Genomic DNA, 18773 nt, shown 5'->3' on the forward strand with positions numbered 1-18773 from the left:
ACATACTTTTATTAACCCCCAGGTCTTTGGAAGTTGGTGGTATATAAGTACCGTTAGTAAATAAACAATTCTATGATACATCAGCATATGAGATAGTGTAGACATTTTCTGGCTGTCCCATTCCATAAAGGATACAATAAAGCTGGCCAAAGTGTAGAAGAGGGCGGTCTTTGCTGTAGCAATAGGCTGTAACAATTTTTGGGACAAGTTTGCTTTGTAATTTGAGGTGGAGACAGGCATATCATAAAAAAAAGACCTCTCTCTCATTCAGTAGATGGGCAGAAAGTGGGGGGAAGAACAGGTATTGTGAAAAACTGTGATGGAGTGATGACATGTTTAAGATATAATCCAGTGGTGGGTTTCAGCCGGTTTGGGCCAGTTCAGATGAATCAGTAGCTAAATTTCTGGCTGGCTCCGCCCCTCTCCACCCCTTCCAGTAGTTCCCACACTGTTGTGGTCCACCAACAGCCTGTGGAACTGGCAGCAGAGTCGGACAGTGAGGAGGCTCTGGGCCAGTCCTGGAGTCTGGGGAAGGCTCGGACAAGGGCTCTGCATCGGAGACAGAGATGGGGCTAGGGTCATCTGGGAGTTATGTGCGGACTCCAGAGCCTCCAGAATTGTATATCCATGTCCACCCAGCTGGTCATTAGGGCAGAGAACCGGTTGTTATTTGAATCCCACCACTGGTGTAATCTATTCTGCATAGCATAGAGAAAATAAATGGGAAGAATTCCCCCCCCCCCTCTCGTAACAGGGATTCAGGGATCATCCACTGAATCTGGTTGGACAGAGATTTAAAGGAAACACGACAAAAGGAAAATTGTCTTCCCATAGTGAATAATTACCTTGTGAAATTTATTATCGCCAAACATAGCAATGGCCACCAACCTGAATAGCTGTAAAAAGGGATTGGATGACAGGTCAATTAAGAGCTGTTCATCCCGAAAATTTAATGTCGCCTCTAGATTAGGAGCAGCAGGCATCTAGAAGTTACAGCAGGATAGTGTTAGGAATATAATAATAGCCCTGTTTATGAGCACACCAGAGGCATCTGGTTGGCCACTGAGAAATAAATTTCTACCTCAAGATACTGACTTATCTTTTATCGATGAGGCTATTTTTATGCATTTATATCACAATATATGTCCAGAAATGTTTATGGCTTAAAGGGCTACACCTTTAATTTCAGGCACTGGCTGTAAAAATCTGGTTGTAAATAAAGTTTGGAGTTTCTCGTGCTCGGGTTTGTGAATACAAAATTGCAGTCAGGGTTGGAGTTAGTTTGAAAGCTTCTCAGGGGATCTGTGGTAAATGGACCCATCCTCATTATCAGACTCAAAACCATCCTCATTATCAAACTCAAGTGTGAAAGAGTCAAGAGCAGGTAATGGGCAATATTTCTGGTCCTTTTCTAGTTTCATGGTACTCAGGTACATCTAAAGCAGGGTGTCAAACTCAAGGCCCGAGGGCCGGATCTGGCCTCCGGGGTGCTTAGATCTGGCCCGTGGATCCTCCTTGGAAACAGCAAAGGACCAGGCCGCGGTGCCGCTGCCAGCAAAAACGGAGTTTAGTAGGGTTGCCCGCAGCCCTTGCGAGCTCCATTTTCACTGGCAGAGGGTTGCAGGAGGCTGTCACAGCTGAAAACGGAGCTCTGTTTTTGCTGCCAGAGTTTTGCAGGAAGTTGTCGCAGCCAAAAATGGAGTTCAAGAGCCCCTTTTCACTGGCAGAGCATTCGGGCCACCAAAGGCGCCCCTGTGACGTTGAGCTGGCTACATCCACCCTGGCCACACTCACCCCGGGCCCCCAAGGTCAAACACAACCCTGATGCGGCCCTCAATGAAATCGAGTTTGACACCACTGATCTAAAGTGACACATATTACAATATATACACGTATGGTTTCTACCCTGTAGATATAGATACCTATGTTTCTTTGGGGCAGTGGCTATGATAAAATAATTACCCGTAATGGTGTGCCATTACCATATAACTAATATTTGGTTGGAGGCAACAAGCTGCAGTTGGGGGCAACAAGCTGAAACTAGGTAAGAGAGCGGTGCTGTGTATAAGGGGTTTTCAGGACTGGAAACTTAAGATGGCATTTATTATACTTGTATGCCAACCAACAGCCAAAGACTGGGTGGCTCACAAGTAAAACACATTTTTAAAAATACAATCAGAAACTGAAATAAGGAATAGAAGATAACAAGATGACAAGAACTGGAATGGAACAGAAATAAACTCAACACAATTCATGGGAGCATCCCTCAACCTTCACTAAAGGCCTGGGTGAAAAGTCAGGTCTTCAAACTCTTCAGACCAAAAGTAGGGTGGGGGTCGCCCAAATTTCAGGGGGAATGTTATTCCAGAATAACCCTTTAATTGAAAGAACCTGAAATGCAGGAAATTAATCAGGAATATATGGGATATATGTGATCCCTCAAGTGATCTGGCCCGATGCCATGAAGGGCTTTGCAGGTAACAACTAGCATCTCAAATTGCACCTGGAGGAAATTGGCAACCAGTGCAGTTTGCGAAGCAGAGGTATTACATGGGCATATTGAGGCATGCCCATCACTTTTATACCACTGCATTTTGGACCAGATGAAACTTCCAGGTAGCTTTCAAGGGCAGCTCCATTTAGCATGTATTGCAGTAGTCAAGCCATGAGGTGAACAGGGCATGGGTAACTGTCAGAAGAGCCTCCTGATCAAGGAAAGCTACAAAATTGTACAAAGGCCTTCCTGACCCCACAGCTGCTATCAGCTCACTGAGAATTGTAGTGGAGAAGGTAGCACTCTCATGAAAAAACAAGTGTATAAGTTGAGGATTTTCCTTTATTTCAACGTGTCACTGGAGACAAACAAGGAGGATATTGAACCTAGCTGGGTTCAGACCTTCATAATTTTATCAGTTGGATTACTGTAATGATTCACTTTTTTAAAAAAAAACGTCCAAAGCCACAGTCATTGCAAAATGCAGCTGATTAAGTGGAAGAATAATTGGACCATGTAACATCAATCTCAAAAGCAATATACTTCTTGCTTGTCAGATACCTGGTCAATTTAAGGACCCAAATACGTTAAAAGAAATAGCCTCTGGAAGACATCCAACTTTGCCTGGGGCAGGGGAGGAGAGGGGATGACTTTGTGTGAGCGGCTGGCAAGTGTGTGCGTGCCGCTCCATTTGCACAAGTGGCATGAACTTGCACCCACCCACTCGTAAATGGAGTGCGTGTTTACACGCCCACTGCTCATGCAAGTGAGAATGTGTGCGTTTTTCCCTCTGTTTCTGCAGCCTGGTTGCAAATAGCTCATGGCCCATTAATGGGCCAGAGTCCAGAGTTTGGGGACCCCTGATTTAGATTACCTGGGAAAGTTCTACTTGGATTTATGTTGGAGGATTTAGGTCACAGTCCGGAGTTGGTCTTTCTCAGGGACAGTCTCCCAACTTAATGAAACTTTTGTTTGAATGGTTCTCATGCTATCTTTTTAAAAACGTGGCTGTCCACCCAAGTAGAACAACAGCAGCCGTGAAACCTCAGTGGCTTATTAGGTTTCCTGTTATTTTACTTTCCCGCTCTTTTAAAAATGAAGTTTGATAACATCTGGTTTTTTTTTAAAGCATGTATTTGCTTATTGTATTTTTATTTTTTGCTCTGAGGCTGTCAAGAATGATTGCTGTTTTGTTGTGTTGAAACACAACAAAACAGCCATATTAAAGATTGGTTTTACTGTTATCTTATAAGCCATTGTATTTGACTGGAAATGCACCAGAGAAATTAAACGAGTAATGAAATGAACAGGTAAAGCTATGGAAATGAGATTCCAGGGCCGGGGAATTCAAGAAATGGCTAAGCGGATGAGGGACAGAATGAGGCGTGGATTCTTTCTTTGGAACCACCAAATTCAGCTCCAAACAACTAATGTTTTCTACTGTTCTGTGATGAAAAACAAAGGCTGTAGTAATAAGACCTAAAATAGAATTAACATGGTTTTAAGAGCAAAAAAACCAACAGAACAGCTTCTTAGCCTTATCTCTATAATTCTACGTAATACCCATCCAACCCATTCAGCCACACTGCAGATACAAAGAGTGGCCCCTGTCCATTGACATCCTTCCCATGCTTGGCTGAATAATGGGTGATCGATTCCCTGCCATGCATAACGAGAGAGTTTATTGGAACCACCCCCCCAATTCATTTTGTGTTTGTTTGTTTTTGCCAGACAAAAATGATTCAAGCAGGCAAGTCAAACTCTGTTTTAAGGTGGTCTCACTACTTACAGGCAGTCCTCGACTAAATGACCGCAACTGAACCAAAAAATTTCTGTTGCTAAGTGGGACATTTGTGAAGTGAGTTTTGCCCCATTTTACAATCTTTCTTGCTGCAGTTGTTAAAGTGAATCGCCACAGTTGTTAAGTTAGTAACACGGTTGTTAAGTGAATCTGGCTTCCCCATTGACTTTGCTCGTCAGAAGGTCGCAAAAGGGGATCACGTGACCCCGGGACACTGCGACCGTCATAAATACGAGCCAGGTGCCAAGCGTCTGAATTCTGATCACGTGACCATGGGGATGTTGCAACGGCCGTAAGTGTGAAAAATGGTCACAAGTACCTTTTTTCAGAGCCGTTGTAACTTTGAAGTGGCACTAAATGAACTGTTGCTATGTCGAGGACTATCCATGCGGGCCAGTTGCCAAGCGTCTTGAGTTTTGATCACATGATCATGGGGATACTGCAACGGTCGTAAGTGTGAAAACGGTCATAAGTCATTTTTTTTCAGTGCTGTTGTAACATCGAACAGTCAGTAAATGAATGGTTGTTCCTGAGGATTAGCTGTAATTGCATTAGTTCAACCGTTTGAAGGATAACATTTTCCCGCCTGATGAGTTGTTCTGGAAGAAGAAGAAAAAAAATGGCTTCCTCTTGAACAGACAGAATTGTGACCTGTTTCCTAATGATGTTGTTTTCCAGTCCATGTTTCTTCTTCTTTTTTTTTTAGAGCAGACAAGATTACTTTTGAAAACACAGCACCTCGTGAAGTGAATAACATTCCCAACCATCGAGAGCTCATTAAGCCAGAGACTCAGAACAATCAGAGGAACAGAGAAGTCTGCAAAACGGAAGAGAAGAAATGTTTAGAAGCAGAAAAATACGGATTTCAGAAAGTTGGGCGCGATAGACCCTTAACAAAAATCAACAGTGTAAAACTGAATTCCTATGGGCCCGAGTATGGAACTTTGCCAGCCAGCGCACTTTCATCAGGCCATTACAGGCCGGTTCATTTAAATGGGTCAGAGAAAGCTGTAAACCTCATTCTGGGCGATTCCAGCGATGGGATCCATCACAATGCCATGCATTCGCATATAGAATCCGAACGTGTCATCCAAAGAACTAATTCCATGTTACAGTTGGAGCAGTGGATTAAAATACAGAGAGGGAAAGGACAAGACGAAGAAACAAGAGGGTGAGTAATTTCAGAATTCATGAATATCTTAAATCTTAATGTATGTGATGATTCATTTTTTTTGTTCTGTGGAATATTAATTGAATTTGGAAAGGTTCTTGAACGTGTTACACAATATTTCAAACAGGCTGTGAGATGCTAGTTGAAACTAAACTAGCATCTAAACTGTGAGATGCTAGTTGAAACTAAAAACTATTTTGTGTATCGATGTTTTATATGCCTGTGAACCGCCCTGAGTCCTTTGGGAGATAGGGCGGTATATAAATTTAAATAATAAATAAATAAATAATAAATAAATAAATTATTTATAATTCTTCTTATTCCAAATATCCGTGTCTAACAGTAATTATTATTCATGAATAAAGGGTTATCTTAGCTAGAAAGTTCACTCCTTATTTATTTTTTGTTCAGCCAGGCTTCCTAGATTAGACAGAATTGATAACTTGGCCTCCCTAATTAAAGTTTTTAATTCTATTTTTCTAGCAGTTGCTAAGTCACTAGATCTCCCATGATCTTGGGTGAAAATTTTCCTATGGTTATTGATGGTGATAGATTTAAATTAGGATTTTCTTCAAGAAAACGATGTGCTCTCATCTATTATTTACACATTTCATATATAAGGCTGGGCAGCTAACAATTAAAACAAAATAAAAAGTAAAAATACAACCAATAATTAAAAACATAAATAACACCACATAAAACAGCAGCTGAGAACAATCACAGCATTTTACAATCAATAGAAGCATGATGTGGCTCTCCCACACTATCAGGGCCCCAGTCTTAATGATAAAGATGTGTTTTTAAGAGCTTTGAATGTACAGTAACCACCTACACCTTCAATTGGTTTATGTTAACTATATAGTTTTGTTACAGTCAGCTAAAGGTGCAATTATTTGTCTAAACCATAAATAGAATTTCTTTAACTTTCTGACAGAAAATGCTAACATTAACATATCTTTGAAGTCTATTTGGAACATGAGCCTAATGCAGCAGAATATTTCTGAATTATTATTGGTATTTATACACAGTGCAAAGCATTTTAATATGAAACACTAGCAGCTTTAATAACTGTTACTGGCTGAGTGATCGAGGGAATAATTTAAACAGAATGTTACGGAATTAACATTTTTTCCTGTGCTCTTGGCTTTTTCTGTATTTACAGAAAGAAATACATAGAAACATGAAAATACGTGTTTTTAGTATTTAAAGACTTTTAAAATGTGTCCCTGATGACTGAGCCAGTTAAGACTAGAATATTTTGTTCTGCATAAGAATTTCTAGGAGGCCTTAGCAATACCCAGTTTTGATTGTTCCATTTTATTATGCTACAGTAATTAAGTTAAAGTGAAATTTTGATAAAATAACTACACAAATGTGGATTAATTTAAATCAATGGGAAATGCAGTTCTTGCAGGAAGGGAGAAACAGTGATTGGAGATTTTAATCACTGGGAAACTAAACTTTTTCAGGCGTGGAGTCTTCAGGAGTTTTCAACTTACCTTGCTGATAGGAAAGCACAAGAGGATTTTTCCCCCTAATCTTGATACTAACAGGAAAACCTATTGACCAAACTCAACTCAGAAGGAACGTTGAATATTGAATCAAGAATCAGACAAGAATTCCAAAGGTGCTTTTTGAAGAGGCAACTGGACTTCCTTTGTTTTTACCTAGGAGATGTTTTACTTCTCATCCAAGAAGTTTCTTTAGTTCTCAGAAGCTTCTTCAGAACATAAGACACTTTTTGGATGAGAAGCGAAACGTCTTCAAGGAAAAAACAAAGGAAGTCCAGTTGCCTGTTGAAAAAGCACCTTTGGGACAACCATGACCTAGATTAGGGATCTCTAACCTTGGCAACTCTAAGACTAAGCCAGCTTTGCTGGCTGAGGAACTCTGGGAGTTGAAGTCCACAAGTCTTAAAGTTGCCAAGGTTGGAGACCCCTGACCTAGATGACTGAGACTCTCCATAGACCATGGGTGTCAAACTCACAGCGTCATGTTGCCGTCACGTGACATTTCATGACGTTTTTCCCATTTGCGGAGCTGGGATGGGCGTGGCCTGCATGTGATTCATCCGGCCTGCAGGCCGCCAGTTTGACACCCTTGCCATAGACATACAGTCAAGCCTGTTCCTTGGATTTCAAGAAGCCAACTTTGATAACGTCAGAGCAGAAGTTTTAATAAACTTAGAACAAGGATAACTTAATATTCTAAGCAGCCCAGAGCTAACCTATGTGAAATGGGGGAAAATAGATAGATTCAAGTTCTTCTTTTTTTTTTTTCGTTGAATGTAGCTGGGGTGGGCTGATGGTGGTTCACAGGGGTTCAGGAGAATCTCTAGCTAATATTTTGTGCAGTTCGGAGAACCCCCAAATCCCACTCCTGGCTGGCCCCCTCCCCTCCCAGGAGTCCTCATGGAGGCTTAAGGAGGGTGAAAAACAGGCCTACCGGAAGTTTGGGAAAGGCTGGGGAGGCTGTTTTCACCCTCCTAGAGGCTCAAGGAAAGTCTCCGGAGGCCGGGGAGGGCAAAAAATACCCCCACCGTGATGCGGGAGGCTGATTGATGGCCACGTTCACCTAGCAACCGAGCAGAGAACCTCTTGCTAAAATTTTTGAAGCTCACTCCAGGAAGGAAGGAGGGAGGGAGAGAGGGGGGAGAGAGAGAGAAAAAGAAAGGAAGGAAAGAAAGAAAGAAAGAAAGAAAGAAAGAAAGAAAGAAAGAAAGAAAGAAAGAAAGAAAGAAAGAAAGAAATGGTTATCTTTAACCAACTCCTAACTCATCTCAATGTCTGGTTTCTGTATTGTAATAAATGTGATTAGAAATTTTCTGATTGTAGCAAGCCAGGTTACATTACATTACTCCATTATGTAATGAACATGTCAAGGAAAAATTGATGTTTGGATCAAATGCCACTGTTTGAAATTTAGGCAGACATAAGGAATGGGGAACCTCTGTCATTTAATCCCATCCTCTAATGCTGTTATCGGATTCATTGCATTGGCTGTTCTCCCAATCAATTTCAGTCCACTGTAGAAATGTTAAAGTGGCACAAGCTATTAACAACACATTATTAATTGGCAGAAAGCCAATCCTTTTGATCACGGAAAACATCTTGTTAGTTAAATATGGATGAAATTATTAGCATGGAGCTAGCATAGTTAGAAATGATGGCTTTGCTTAAAGTGGATTTGTCAAAACCAGCAGGATTTATGCCTGCTTTCTCTTTTAGGAAATACGCAAAGTAGTGCTCCCCCTTGTCATGCCCACGTATGCTATTTAAAAACAATATAATATTAATTTCAAGAAAGTCAATAAAATCTAGAATGAAAATGGAACGGGGAGATCAGCCATTGCTCCCAGGGAAGTAACAAATCTCTTTCTCATAAAAATCTCTAACGGTGATTATCCTGCCTTTCCATAATTTCAAGGCAGTTTGCAGAAATCAAGTTATTTTTTATTTTTTAAAAAAACTTGTATTTTGCTTTGGGGAGCAGGGAAGCTGATCGTGAGGACTTATAACAAGCATTCCACTTGTAAACCTGTTCCCATTGCTCCTGTGAGAATTGGGACTTGGTTGAGTCATACGGTAGCATTTCCCCCATCCTCCTCTGCCTCCCTTCCCTTTCTGAAAGGCAGCTGCATGAGAAGCCAGCTATCTCGGGAGTAGGAGATGCTAGATACAGAAAGGGAGAGAGAAACTAGGTTAGAGGAAGCTGGATTAAGGAACTCTGTCTCACTCCTTCACGTGCACAGGTCGTCCTTGACTTAAAACCACAACTGAGCCCAAAATTTCTATTGCTATGTGAGACGTTTGTTAAGGGAGACTTGCTCCATTTTATGACCTTTCTTGCCATGGTTATTAAACGAATCGCTGCGGTTTTTAAAGTTGGTAACACAGTTGTTTTAGGTGAATCTGGCCTACCCATTGACTTTGAGGGTCAGAAGGTCGCAAAAGGGGATCCCATGACTTTGGGAGGCTGAAACTGTTGTAAATATGACCCAGTTGCCAAGCATCTGAATTTGGATCACGGGGATGCTGCAACAGTGACAAGTCGCTTTTTGCAGAGCCTCTGTAACTTGGAACTGTCGCTAAATGAACTGTTGTTATATGTTGAGGACTACCCATACAGGCCAGTTAACAAACGTTTGACTTTTGATCGCGCGATCATGAGGATGCTTGCAATGGTCATTTTCCAGTGCACATAAGATAATAACTGTAACATAGATCACTTTTGGATTCATTCGTATCTTATTTTTGGCAATTTAAAAAATATATACTGTATTTTTCGGAGTATAAGACGCACCTTAGTTTTTGGGGAGGAAAATAAGAAACAAGCTGATTTGCAGGTGGATTGGCCTCCCGGAATACCCCCAATCAGCTGTTCACAGAGGTGAATTTTAGCAACAGGTTCCTTGGTTGTGAGCTCTATGCCTTGCTTTTTTTGGCTTTTTTTTCTGCCTCTGAAACTCCATTTCAGAAAAAACCTTTCTGCCTCTGAAAGCCTCCAAAACAGAACTTCAGAAAAAAGCCTCTGAAGCTCTGTTTGGGAGCTTCTTTTCTGAAGCTCTGTTTGGAGGCTTTTTTTCTGAAGCTTTGTTTGGGAGCTTCTTTTCTGAAGCTCTGTTTGGGGCTTTTTTTCTGAAGCTCTGTTTGAGATCTTCGTTTCTGAAGCTCTATTTGGGGGCTTCTTTTCTGAAGCTTCTTTCAGCCTCTGAAACCTTGAGAAGCTGGGTGGGGCTACATTCGGAGTATAAGACGCACACAGATTTTCACCCTCTTTTTTGGGGGAAAAAGGTGCGTCTTATACTCCAAAAAATACGGTATGTTACTGTGAACTTCTCCAGTTGGTACCCCCCAGATTGTTGAAATTGCTATTATTATTGATCAGACTAGGTGAAATTCTACCGGGAGTAGTTGCATCATAACTTAGATGTGGATTGCTAGTGGTATCACCACCTCTAAAGAGCCAGCCTCCTTTGGCTCAAATGGACGGAGCAAGGTATAAATTTCTCTCTTGTTTGACCTAAGGTTGCAAGTAGAATGCAAGACCAAATTACCTGTAGAGATAAAATGTGGGGGGAAAGAATTTTTAAATGTTATTTATAATCTACCCATTTATTTTCCAAATCGACTAATGGAGATTTCTTGTTTCAGCATAATTTCTTATCAGACTTTACCGAGGAATATGCCAAGCCATCGAGCCCAAGTCGTACCTCGTTATCCAGAAGGTTATCGCACTCTTCCAAGAAACACGAAGACCAGGCCAGATAGCATTTGCAGCGTTTACGATAAGACCCTCGGATCCTTACCAGCTGAAGAGAAAAGGAGATCGATGCGAGATGACACCATGTGGCAACTCTACGAATGGCAGCAACGGCAGTTTTACAATAAGCAAACGACTCTGACTAGACACGGTACTTTAAGTAGCCCCAAAACTATGATTAATATATCTGATCAAGCAATGCATTTGATTCCCACATCACCTTCCCATGGTTCAATAGCAGGTTTCCAAGGATACTCTCCTCAGAGGAACTACAGGTCAGAAGTGTCCTCCCCAGTACAAAGAGGAGACGTCACCATTGAGCGTAGACACAGACCGCATCATAACAAGGTGAGGGCTTTTGCTTTCTACAACTTGCTGCAATTTATGTCCTCATAAAAGATAGACCAGATGTATAGCAGCCACTCTAGAACAGCCATCTCTTATTTACAGTTTGCCTATAATACGGATAATCCTCTACTTACAACAGTTACAACATCTGTCTTATATTTTTTGAACCCTAAAATAAGCGTTTGGCTTTATTTTTGGGGAGGTCTCATTATTTTGGGGCGCATGGAGCAAGGCAGAGATCCTCTTGCCGTCTTACCTGATTTCCAGCTCTGTCTCCCTAACCCTAACAAGAAGAAATGGCGGGGAACGGCTGTGCATACATTTAAATATTTTTGGGGGGAGGGTTATTTTCGGGGAGGGCTTATTTTAGTGCATGCACTCAAAAGCCTGATTGGGCTTATTATCAGGGGATGTCTTATTTTCCGGAAAGCACAGTGGAATACTGCATCCAGGTTTAATATTGAATATTGGACCCTATCCGCAAGATGACCACACTATTAAAACTTTAGTCACCACACTATAAAAAAGATGTTGAGACTCTAGAAAGAGTGCAGAGAAGAGCAACCAAGATGATTAGGAGGCTGGAGGCTAAAACATATGAAAAACAGTTGCAGGAACTGGGCATGGCTAGTCTAGTGAAGAGACGGACCAGGGGAGACTTGATAGCAGTCTTCCAATATTCGAGGGGCTGCCACAGAGAGGAGGGGGTCAAACTGTTTTCCAAAGCACCTGAAGGCCAGACAAGGAATAATGGATGAAAACTGGTCAAGGAGAGATTCAGCCTAGAAATAAGGAGAAATTTTCTGGTAGTGAGAACCATCAACTGTTGGAACAGCTTTTCTTCAGAAGTTGTGGGAGCTTCATCACTGGAGGCTTTCAAGAAGAGACTGGACTGCCACCTGTCAGAAATGGTGTAGGGGCTCCTGCTTGGGCTCATGATCTGCTTCCCAAACTCTTGAAAAAGTTTTAAGCAAAGTGTAGGGGAAAGGCATACCAATAAATATGTCAGGATAACACATTTGAGCCTCTGTAGTAAATTTTCTTATCTATTTGCTGCCTTAAGATCTTCCTCAAAACAGGGTGGCAAATAAGTGTTACTATAAATATGGTTTTTAGCGTCAGAAAGATGCTGTCCTCTGGGACATCTTGTTATTTGCAAAGTTTGAGATGAAAGTGCAACATTTCAGGGTATTTGTACTGACAAAACTATTAACCAACACCTTCACTTTGGACACTTTTCATAAATCCTAAATTGACTCGGAAAAGCATTTTGAAAATACTACATTTAATCTTTGGTTCTGAAAGCCGTGAATTACAATGCCTATGGTTTGTTTGGTGTGTTTTTTCCTCCCCCTTCCCATAGCAGCATGGCTTTGTGCCTGACAGAAGGTCGATTCCAGCTGGCTTGAGCGTACAGCCTATTACTCCCCAGAGCTTGCAAGGCAAAACTGTGAGTGGCATTTTTATATTTAGTCCATCATTTTTTATTTAAGAGCAACCTATAAAATACAGCATACAGTCTGACAACTGTTCTAGTTACGGGGTCCACATTAAATGCAATTTCCTGTCCTGATCCTTTTGGCAAATAAAGGGCATCCTTCCCAACAGGTCAATTCTGTCTGCACACCTTAACTTTTGCAAGGGTGATCTGTTCTTACTTCGTTTTAACGGTTGTTTGAACTGCATATTTCCTGTTAGGGAAGGATGTAGACACTTCCAGGACAACAGGAAAGAGCAGTTTTAAAGATTTTAATTTTTTGTCTGTTTCACTTACCATCAAATGATAAAGAGGAAATGCCAGTTACTGAAAGTTTTTATTATTTTATGATGGGAGTCACAATTAGATAGAAAAATTGCTGTTCTAGGCAATTGATTATATATTGTGCTGTCTTATGACAAAGTTATTTACCCTGTAATTGCAATTTTATTCACATCATTGGAAGTACTTGACAGTTATATATCAAAGCCTTAGTTCACAGATTATAGATTTCTGCAGACTTTCCCAAAATTCACTTAATTCAACCGTGACTATGTCTATTTTTTTTCTTTTTGAGTATGTTTCTGTGTGTTTTAAGATAGCTTTGCTTCAAATTAAATACTGATGGATTACGTACACAGATGTAAGCATGTAGTAGAATACGCAGGGACTTCAACTCAAAATACTCAAGGAAATAATAGTTTATTCGTATAAAACATAGTACAGTATTGAAGATAAGAGAGCTCCCTCTGCTGGGCTTTGTTAAATACTATCAGTTGTTCATATTGTGTGCTATGAACATACTTTTAACACCATGCAGTGTGGATGTTCTAATCTAAAACTTTTTTTAAAAAATGGGGGGCCTAATTCCAAGGCTTCTGTATTTATATACCAGAGGCATCTACAAAGAATGGGCTATTCTCATTATATATGAGAACAAATCCTTGGCTCAGGAAAATTGAACATGGCACATTATAGAAAGGTTACAGTTTGCTATATAGAAAAGATAAGTGCTTGGTGACTATAAAGTTATTTGGGAGTTGTTGATACATGAATCAGTTTGATGAGATTCATTTGTAGAAATACTAATATCACTCTATAAAACTTTAGCAAGAATACTGCATCCAGTTTTGGTCACCACACTATAAAAAAGATCTTGAGACTCTGGAAAAAGTGCAGAGAAGAACAACCAAGATGATTAGGGGACTGGAGACTAAAACATATGAAGAACGGTTGCAGGAATTGGGCATGGCTAGTCTAGTGAAGAGAAAGACCAGGGGAGACATGATAGCAGTGTTCCAATATTTGAGGAGCTGCCACACAGAGAGGAGAGGGTCAAGCTATTTCCCAAGGTACCCGAAGGCCAGACAAGGAATAATGGATGGAAACTGATCAAGGAGAAATTCAACCTAAAAATAAGGAGGAATTTTCTGACGGTGAGAACTATCAACCAATGGAACAGCTTGCCTTCAGAACTCGTGGGAGCTTCACCACTAGAAGCTTTCAAGAAGAGACTGGATTGTCATCTATCAAAAATGGTGTAGGGTCTCCTGTTTGTGGGGAGGTTGGACTAGATGACCTACAAGGTCCCTTCCAATTCTGTTATTCTGTTAAAGTGGCAGGAACTTCCATCAATCTCAGCAGTACTTCAGGAGCATAAAGGATACAGTTTTGGAAATGGAAGACTAACACAGTCAAAAAGACAAGTAATGAGAAAACTGTCTGTAAATAGCTGAAATCAGGATCCACAATAGAATGTCATACGTAAGAAATGTTATTAACCCAATTTTGACTTTTCGTGTTTGGGCAAAAGACACATAACAGCAAATCAGATCACTTGAGTGAAGGAGAATAGCCTGTCTTAAAATATTCATGGTTAGGATTCTTCTTGACACTAGAAGCTTGTGGAAAAGTAGAGCAATTTTCTCTTTCTCCAGACGTAAGATTTTGTTTAAAACTGCTACATGTCAAACCAAAATAACTTATTTTGAAGCATTGGCTGTATTTGTAGTTTAATAATAAGGTAGCTGATTCAAAAAAGCCTACATACCAGCTGTCTATCTGTGGATGCAAGTTTATGAATCAGTGACACACTGATTGCTTTCAAGGTGTTTTTGCTTTCTATCACAGTTTATCCTTGATCCTCAAACTTCAAGTTGTGCTTTTGTGCCTTCAGTTCTGACTTAAATGTGCTGAGAAATAATCTGGGGAAATTAGAATTAGAATTAGAATTATTTTTTTTTAATTGACCAAGTGTGATTGGACACACAAGGAATTTGTCTTGGTGCATATGCTCTCAGTGTACATAAAAGAAAAGATACGTTCATCAAGGTACAACATTTACAACACAATTGATGGTCAATATATCAATATAAATCATAAGGATTGCCAGCAACAAAGTTACATTCATAAGTGGAAGGAGATGGGTGATGGGAAATGTGGGAAGATCTGTATTAAAAGAAAGTAGAAAGCGAATTGTAGTTTGAGTCTGCCATCTTCAATTGTATATGACCTTTTTTTTTTTTTTGTAAAAATTATGGGCTATTTCATTTTTATTCTTTTTCCACCCTTAGAATCAGTTAACCGTTTCCATAGCTTCCCATACTTTTCTGAGAAAATAATCAAGACATTTGGATACACATAGCCTCTTCATGGCTCTTCCCAGCTTTGGGGGGATGGGAAACAAACCATGTTTGACGATGACAATGCACAAAATAAAACTAGTTGCAGTGACACCCGTTGTCATCCTTCTGTTTGGAGGAATTTACTCCGAACTGGTTCCCCCTGGTTGAGACAGATTTTGTTGGAAAGCATCATCGGTTCCCTTGGTCCAAAGGGAGTAACATAACTTGGTTATACTATACTAGCTAGCATTGTTGAATGCAAGTGTAAAACTGAAGCTTTGTCTAGGACAAGAATGAACTAACTTTCCACTGTTGGCTTCTTACCCAATGTTCCTTTAGCCAGAGGAGCTGACCCTGTTGCTCATAAAGCTGAGAAGGCAGCAGGCCGAACTGAGTAGTATCCGGGAACACACATTAGCACAACTCATGCAGCTAAAACTTGAGGCCAGCAGTCCAAAGGTCAGCTATGAAGCGATGTTTCTCATGTGCCGTTTCCCCCTCATTCCAACTCTGTAGCCCTGGGCCGCCATTTCCCAATGTGGCATCTGCTTTCCTGATGGTCTCTGGTGTTCTGCTATTAACCCTTTGAGTTCTGGTGTGAGATACATTGGTCTCCAAACGAAGAGAGTAATTCAAAGCCATTTTGCTTTCATGAATTCTTAAATTATGCAAATTACTAGATGACACCCAATTCTGAAACCAGAATAGGTTAGAAAGGGTCATAAATACAATCTGGCGCAAGTGTTTCATTCTCTTTTCTGCGACAACTTACAAATTGGTTTGTTTGTTTTTTTAGCTGCAGGAAATGCACCCACGTGTATCAAAGGGTTTATAGTTTGAATAGATTTAACATGATGTGTTATTATTTTTTTTTGTTCTTCATTTTGTTTTAATATTGAAAGCTAATTTTTGTAGCTAATATGACTTGTTGAGAGCAATTGCAACCGTAACTTAATCTCACTAATTAAATTAACTCATTAAAATTAATTTAAAAGCCAGTATGGGTTTTTTTTTTAATTTTAGCTTCTGTATGTCAATGAAATATTACTTAATCCATCTAACGGCCAATGTCAGTTTTACAATTTCTCAGTTTTCGCTGAGTGTTACGTATGGCATCTGCAGGCCTAATCTTAAAATCATTAAAAGTTAAAATGTGTGGTGTCCTTTTCTTTCCTGAATGACTTTTTCACCTCTTCGTATCTGTCCTTTTCTTTCTTTCTTTCTTTCTCTCTTTCTTTCTTTCTTTCTTCCTCTCTGAATGCTGGTTGCTAGAATGAGATTCTTTCTCATCATCTCCAAAGGAATGCCATTTATTTGGACCATCAGGTGGGACTTCTAGCTTCTTTTTTTGAATGTTTATATTTAACAATATGTTGATTCTTTTTTGTCACGGAACTTGACAAAATTGCTGAAATCCTGCTACGGTTTTAAAATAGTGGGGGAAAGTTTCTGCAGCCGTTAAGTGGCACAATTTTAATTGGCAAGTCACCTCTCTTGCGCCTATTGGTCTAATTTCTAGATCCCCAAAAATGTACCATATCATTTGGGATCCACTATTTGAATTACTACAGGTAATCCTCAGCGAGGATTCATTTAGTGACTGTTACAATTCAGCTTAGTTCAGTGACCATTCATTTAGTGACTGTTACAATTCAGCTCAGTTCAGTGACCATTCAGTGCAGTTACAACAGCGCTGAAAAAAGTGACTTACAACCAGTTCTCACACACTTAACAAGTGTCACAGCGTTCCAGTGATCACATGTTCAAAATTCTAGTACAGGTAACAGGTAACCATGTATTCGTTTAATGATTGCAGCATCCCAGGGTCTTGTGATCACCATTTGGAACTGTCCAGTGGTGGGATTCAGCCAGTTCGCACCACTTCGGGATGAGAACCGGTTGTTAACTTTCTGAGCAGTTTGACAAACTGGTTGTTTTAAGAAATCATTAGGGCAGAGAACCGGTTGTTAAATTACTTGAATCCCACCACTGGAACTGTCCCAGTTGGCTTCCAACAAGCAAAGTCAGTGGGGGAAGTCAGGTTTGTTTAATGATCACGCGACTCTAATAACATCTGCAGTGATTCACTTAACAACCATAGCAAAAAAAAAAAAAAAGATTGTAAAATCAGGGGTGACACACTTAAAAATGCCTTGCCAGCAGTGGAAATTCTGGTCCCAGTTAAGATCTTAGGGACTACCTGTAATTTGTGTGGTCCTTATCTAGAATGCTAATGATGAAATGAAGACATTTTAGGGCTAATTATTTCTATTTCTTCCACTGACAATCTGTTTTCTGAATTAAATATTATTATTAAACTTGGAGCACAAGTCTGTGCCATTGTATTTATATTTTGCAGATGTTTTCTCTTACTTAGAACAGGCTTCAGCAAATGCAGCTGGCAAAAATGAAAAATCTTGCCATTATCTTTTTGTGACTATTGTCTCTCTAACTTTTACTAAAGAAATTGGGAGCTCTTTCCAGATTTCTACTTTTCCTTTATCATCATCTGTCTTTGCAATTATAAAGCTAAATTTCTGATTGGAATGCTGTTGAGCCAACATTAGCCCACAATGGGATACTCCGTCTACCTGAGGCCAGCCAACATTTTTATTAATTGGACCCAACATAAAATCTTTTTTGTTTTATAAACTTTTTACTCGAAACGTAAAGGTTGATCTTCATTTCACAATGTATACTGCTGTGATGTGCAGTCAGAAGAGTGTTCATACTGTTTCCATTAGAACCATTTGAAACATGAAACTCAATTAACTTCATATCTTAAGAATTTTGGAGACGTCTGAAGCAAGAAATTCTCAGGATTCAGCCTGGCCAGAAATAAAAGTTATACATTCAGAACCATTCGAATTGAAACACTTTTACAAACTTTTAATCTGCAGGAGAAAATGGCAAGCATTTTCAAGGATACTGAAAACAGACTAACATTCCTTAAGTAGTGTTATTAATATCACACGCTACTTGAAGAGGCTGCTTTTCATATTCTTGTACAATATATTGCACACTATATTTTTTGAAGCAAATAAATTTTTAATAGGGTACGACGGTTAAATCTGTTTTGTGAAATGAAATTTAGGGATGTCCCTGCTTCATTTAAAACAGGTTTTATGGTGGGGCTATGTGTAATGCTAACACAGGATTTTCAGTTGTCTGCAAAAATTTTGACAGACTGGGTTTACCTGCTTATCATAGCAATGCTGAAAACTGAATTGGAATTTCAATGCATGCAATTAATGTGTAGTAATTTAAGTCATGTTGCTGGATTTATGTTCCTCTTTTGGCAGCTTAAAACATTTAAACTAGATGACGTAGGCTTGTATTGACATTCATTTCAGACATTGTTGTAGAGCTGACTCTATCCTGAGTCGTTTTAGGAATAACTCTGAATAACCCTTGAAAGACATCAGTTTTCATTCTTCCCTCGTATCTGCTTATGAGCAGTACATCAGTGATCAGGTCACTCAGAAATAGCCTCATTTTAGCACACTGGAATTGCAATTAAGTCAATGTCTCCAGAGACCCCCTAACCGCATGGAAACACTATATCCTGCAGAGTTTTTTATATGTATTGCTGCAGT

The 18773-nt window shown here is 39.9% G+C and overlaps 1 protein-coding gene across 10 annotated transcripts in view; it reads left to right on the forward strand.

The window, feature by feature from the left end:
• PLEKHA5 (pleckstrin homology domain containing A5) overlaps positions 1-18773 on the forward strand; it is a 251781-nt gene that overhangs the window by 180887 nt on the left and 52121 nt on the right. For 4 of the 10 annotated variants that reach the window (XM_058191862.1, XM_058191852.1, XM_058191850.1 and 1 more), the window contains 5 exons: positions 5002-5466; positions 10620-11076; positions 12440-12526; positions 15517-15636; positions 16450-16503. In XM_058191862.1, coding sequence (XP_058047845.1) covers positions 5002-5466; positions 10620-11076; positions 12440-12526; positions 15517-15636; positions 16450-16503 — 1183 coding nt within the window. Of the gene's footprint in view, positions 1-5001; positions 5467-10619; positions 11077-12439; positions 12527-15516; positions 15637-16449; positions 16504-18773 lie in introns of those variants that run through there. The other 6 variants (XM_058191851.1, XM_058191853.1, XM_058191855.1 and 3 more) reach the window with 6 other exon arrangements.

The sequence above is a fragment of the Ahaetulla prasina genome, chromosome 7 (genome assembly GCF_028640845.1).
Source record: "Ahaetulla prasina isolate Xishuangbanna chromosome 7, ASM2864084v1, whole genome shotgun sequence".
NCBI classification, from domain to species: domain Eukaryota; kingdom Metazoa; phylum Chordata; class Lepidosauria; order Squamata; family Colubridae; genus Ahaetulla; species Ahaetulla prasina.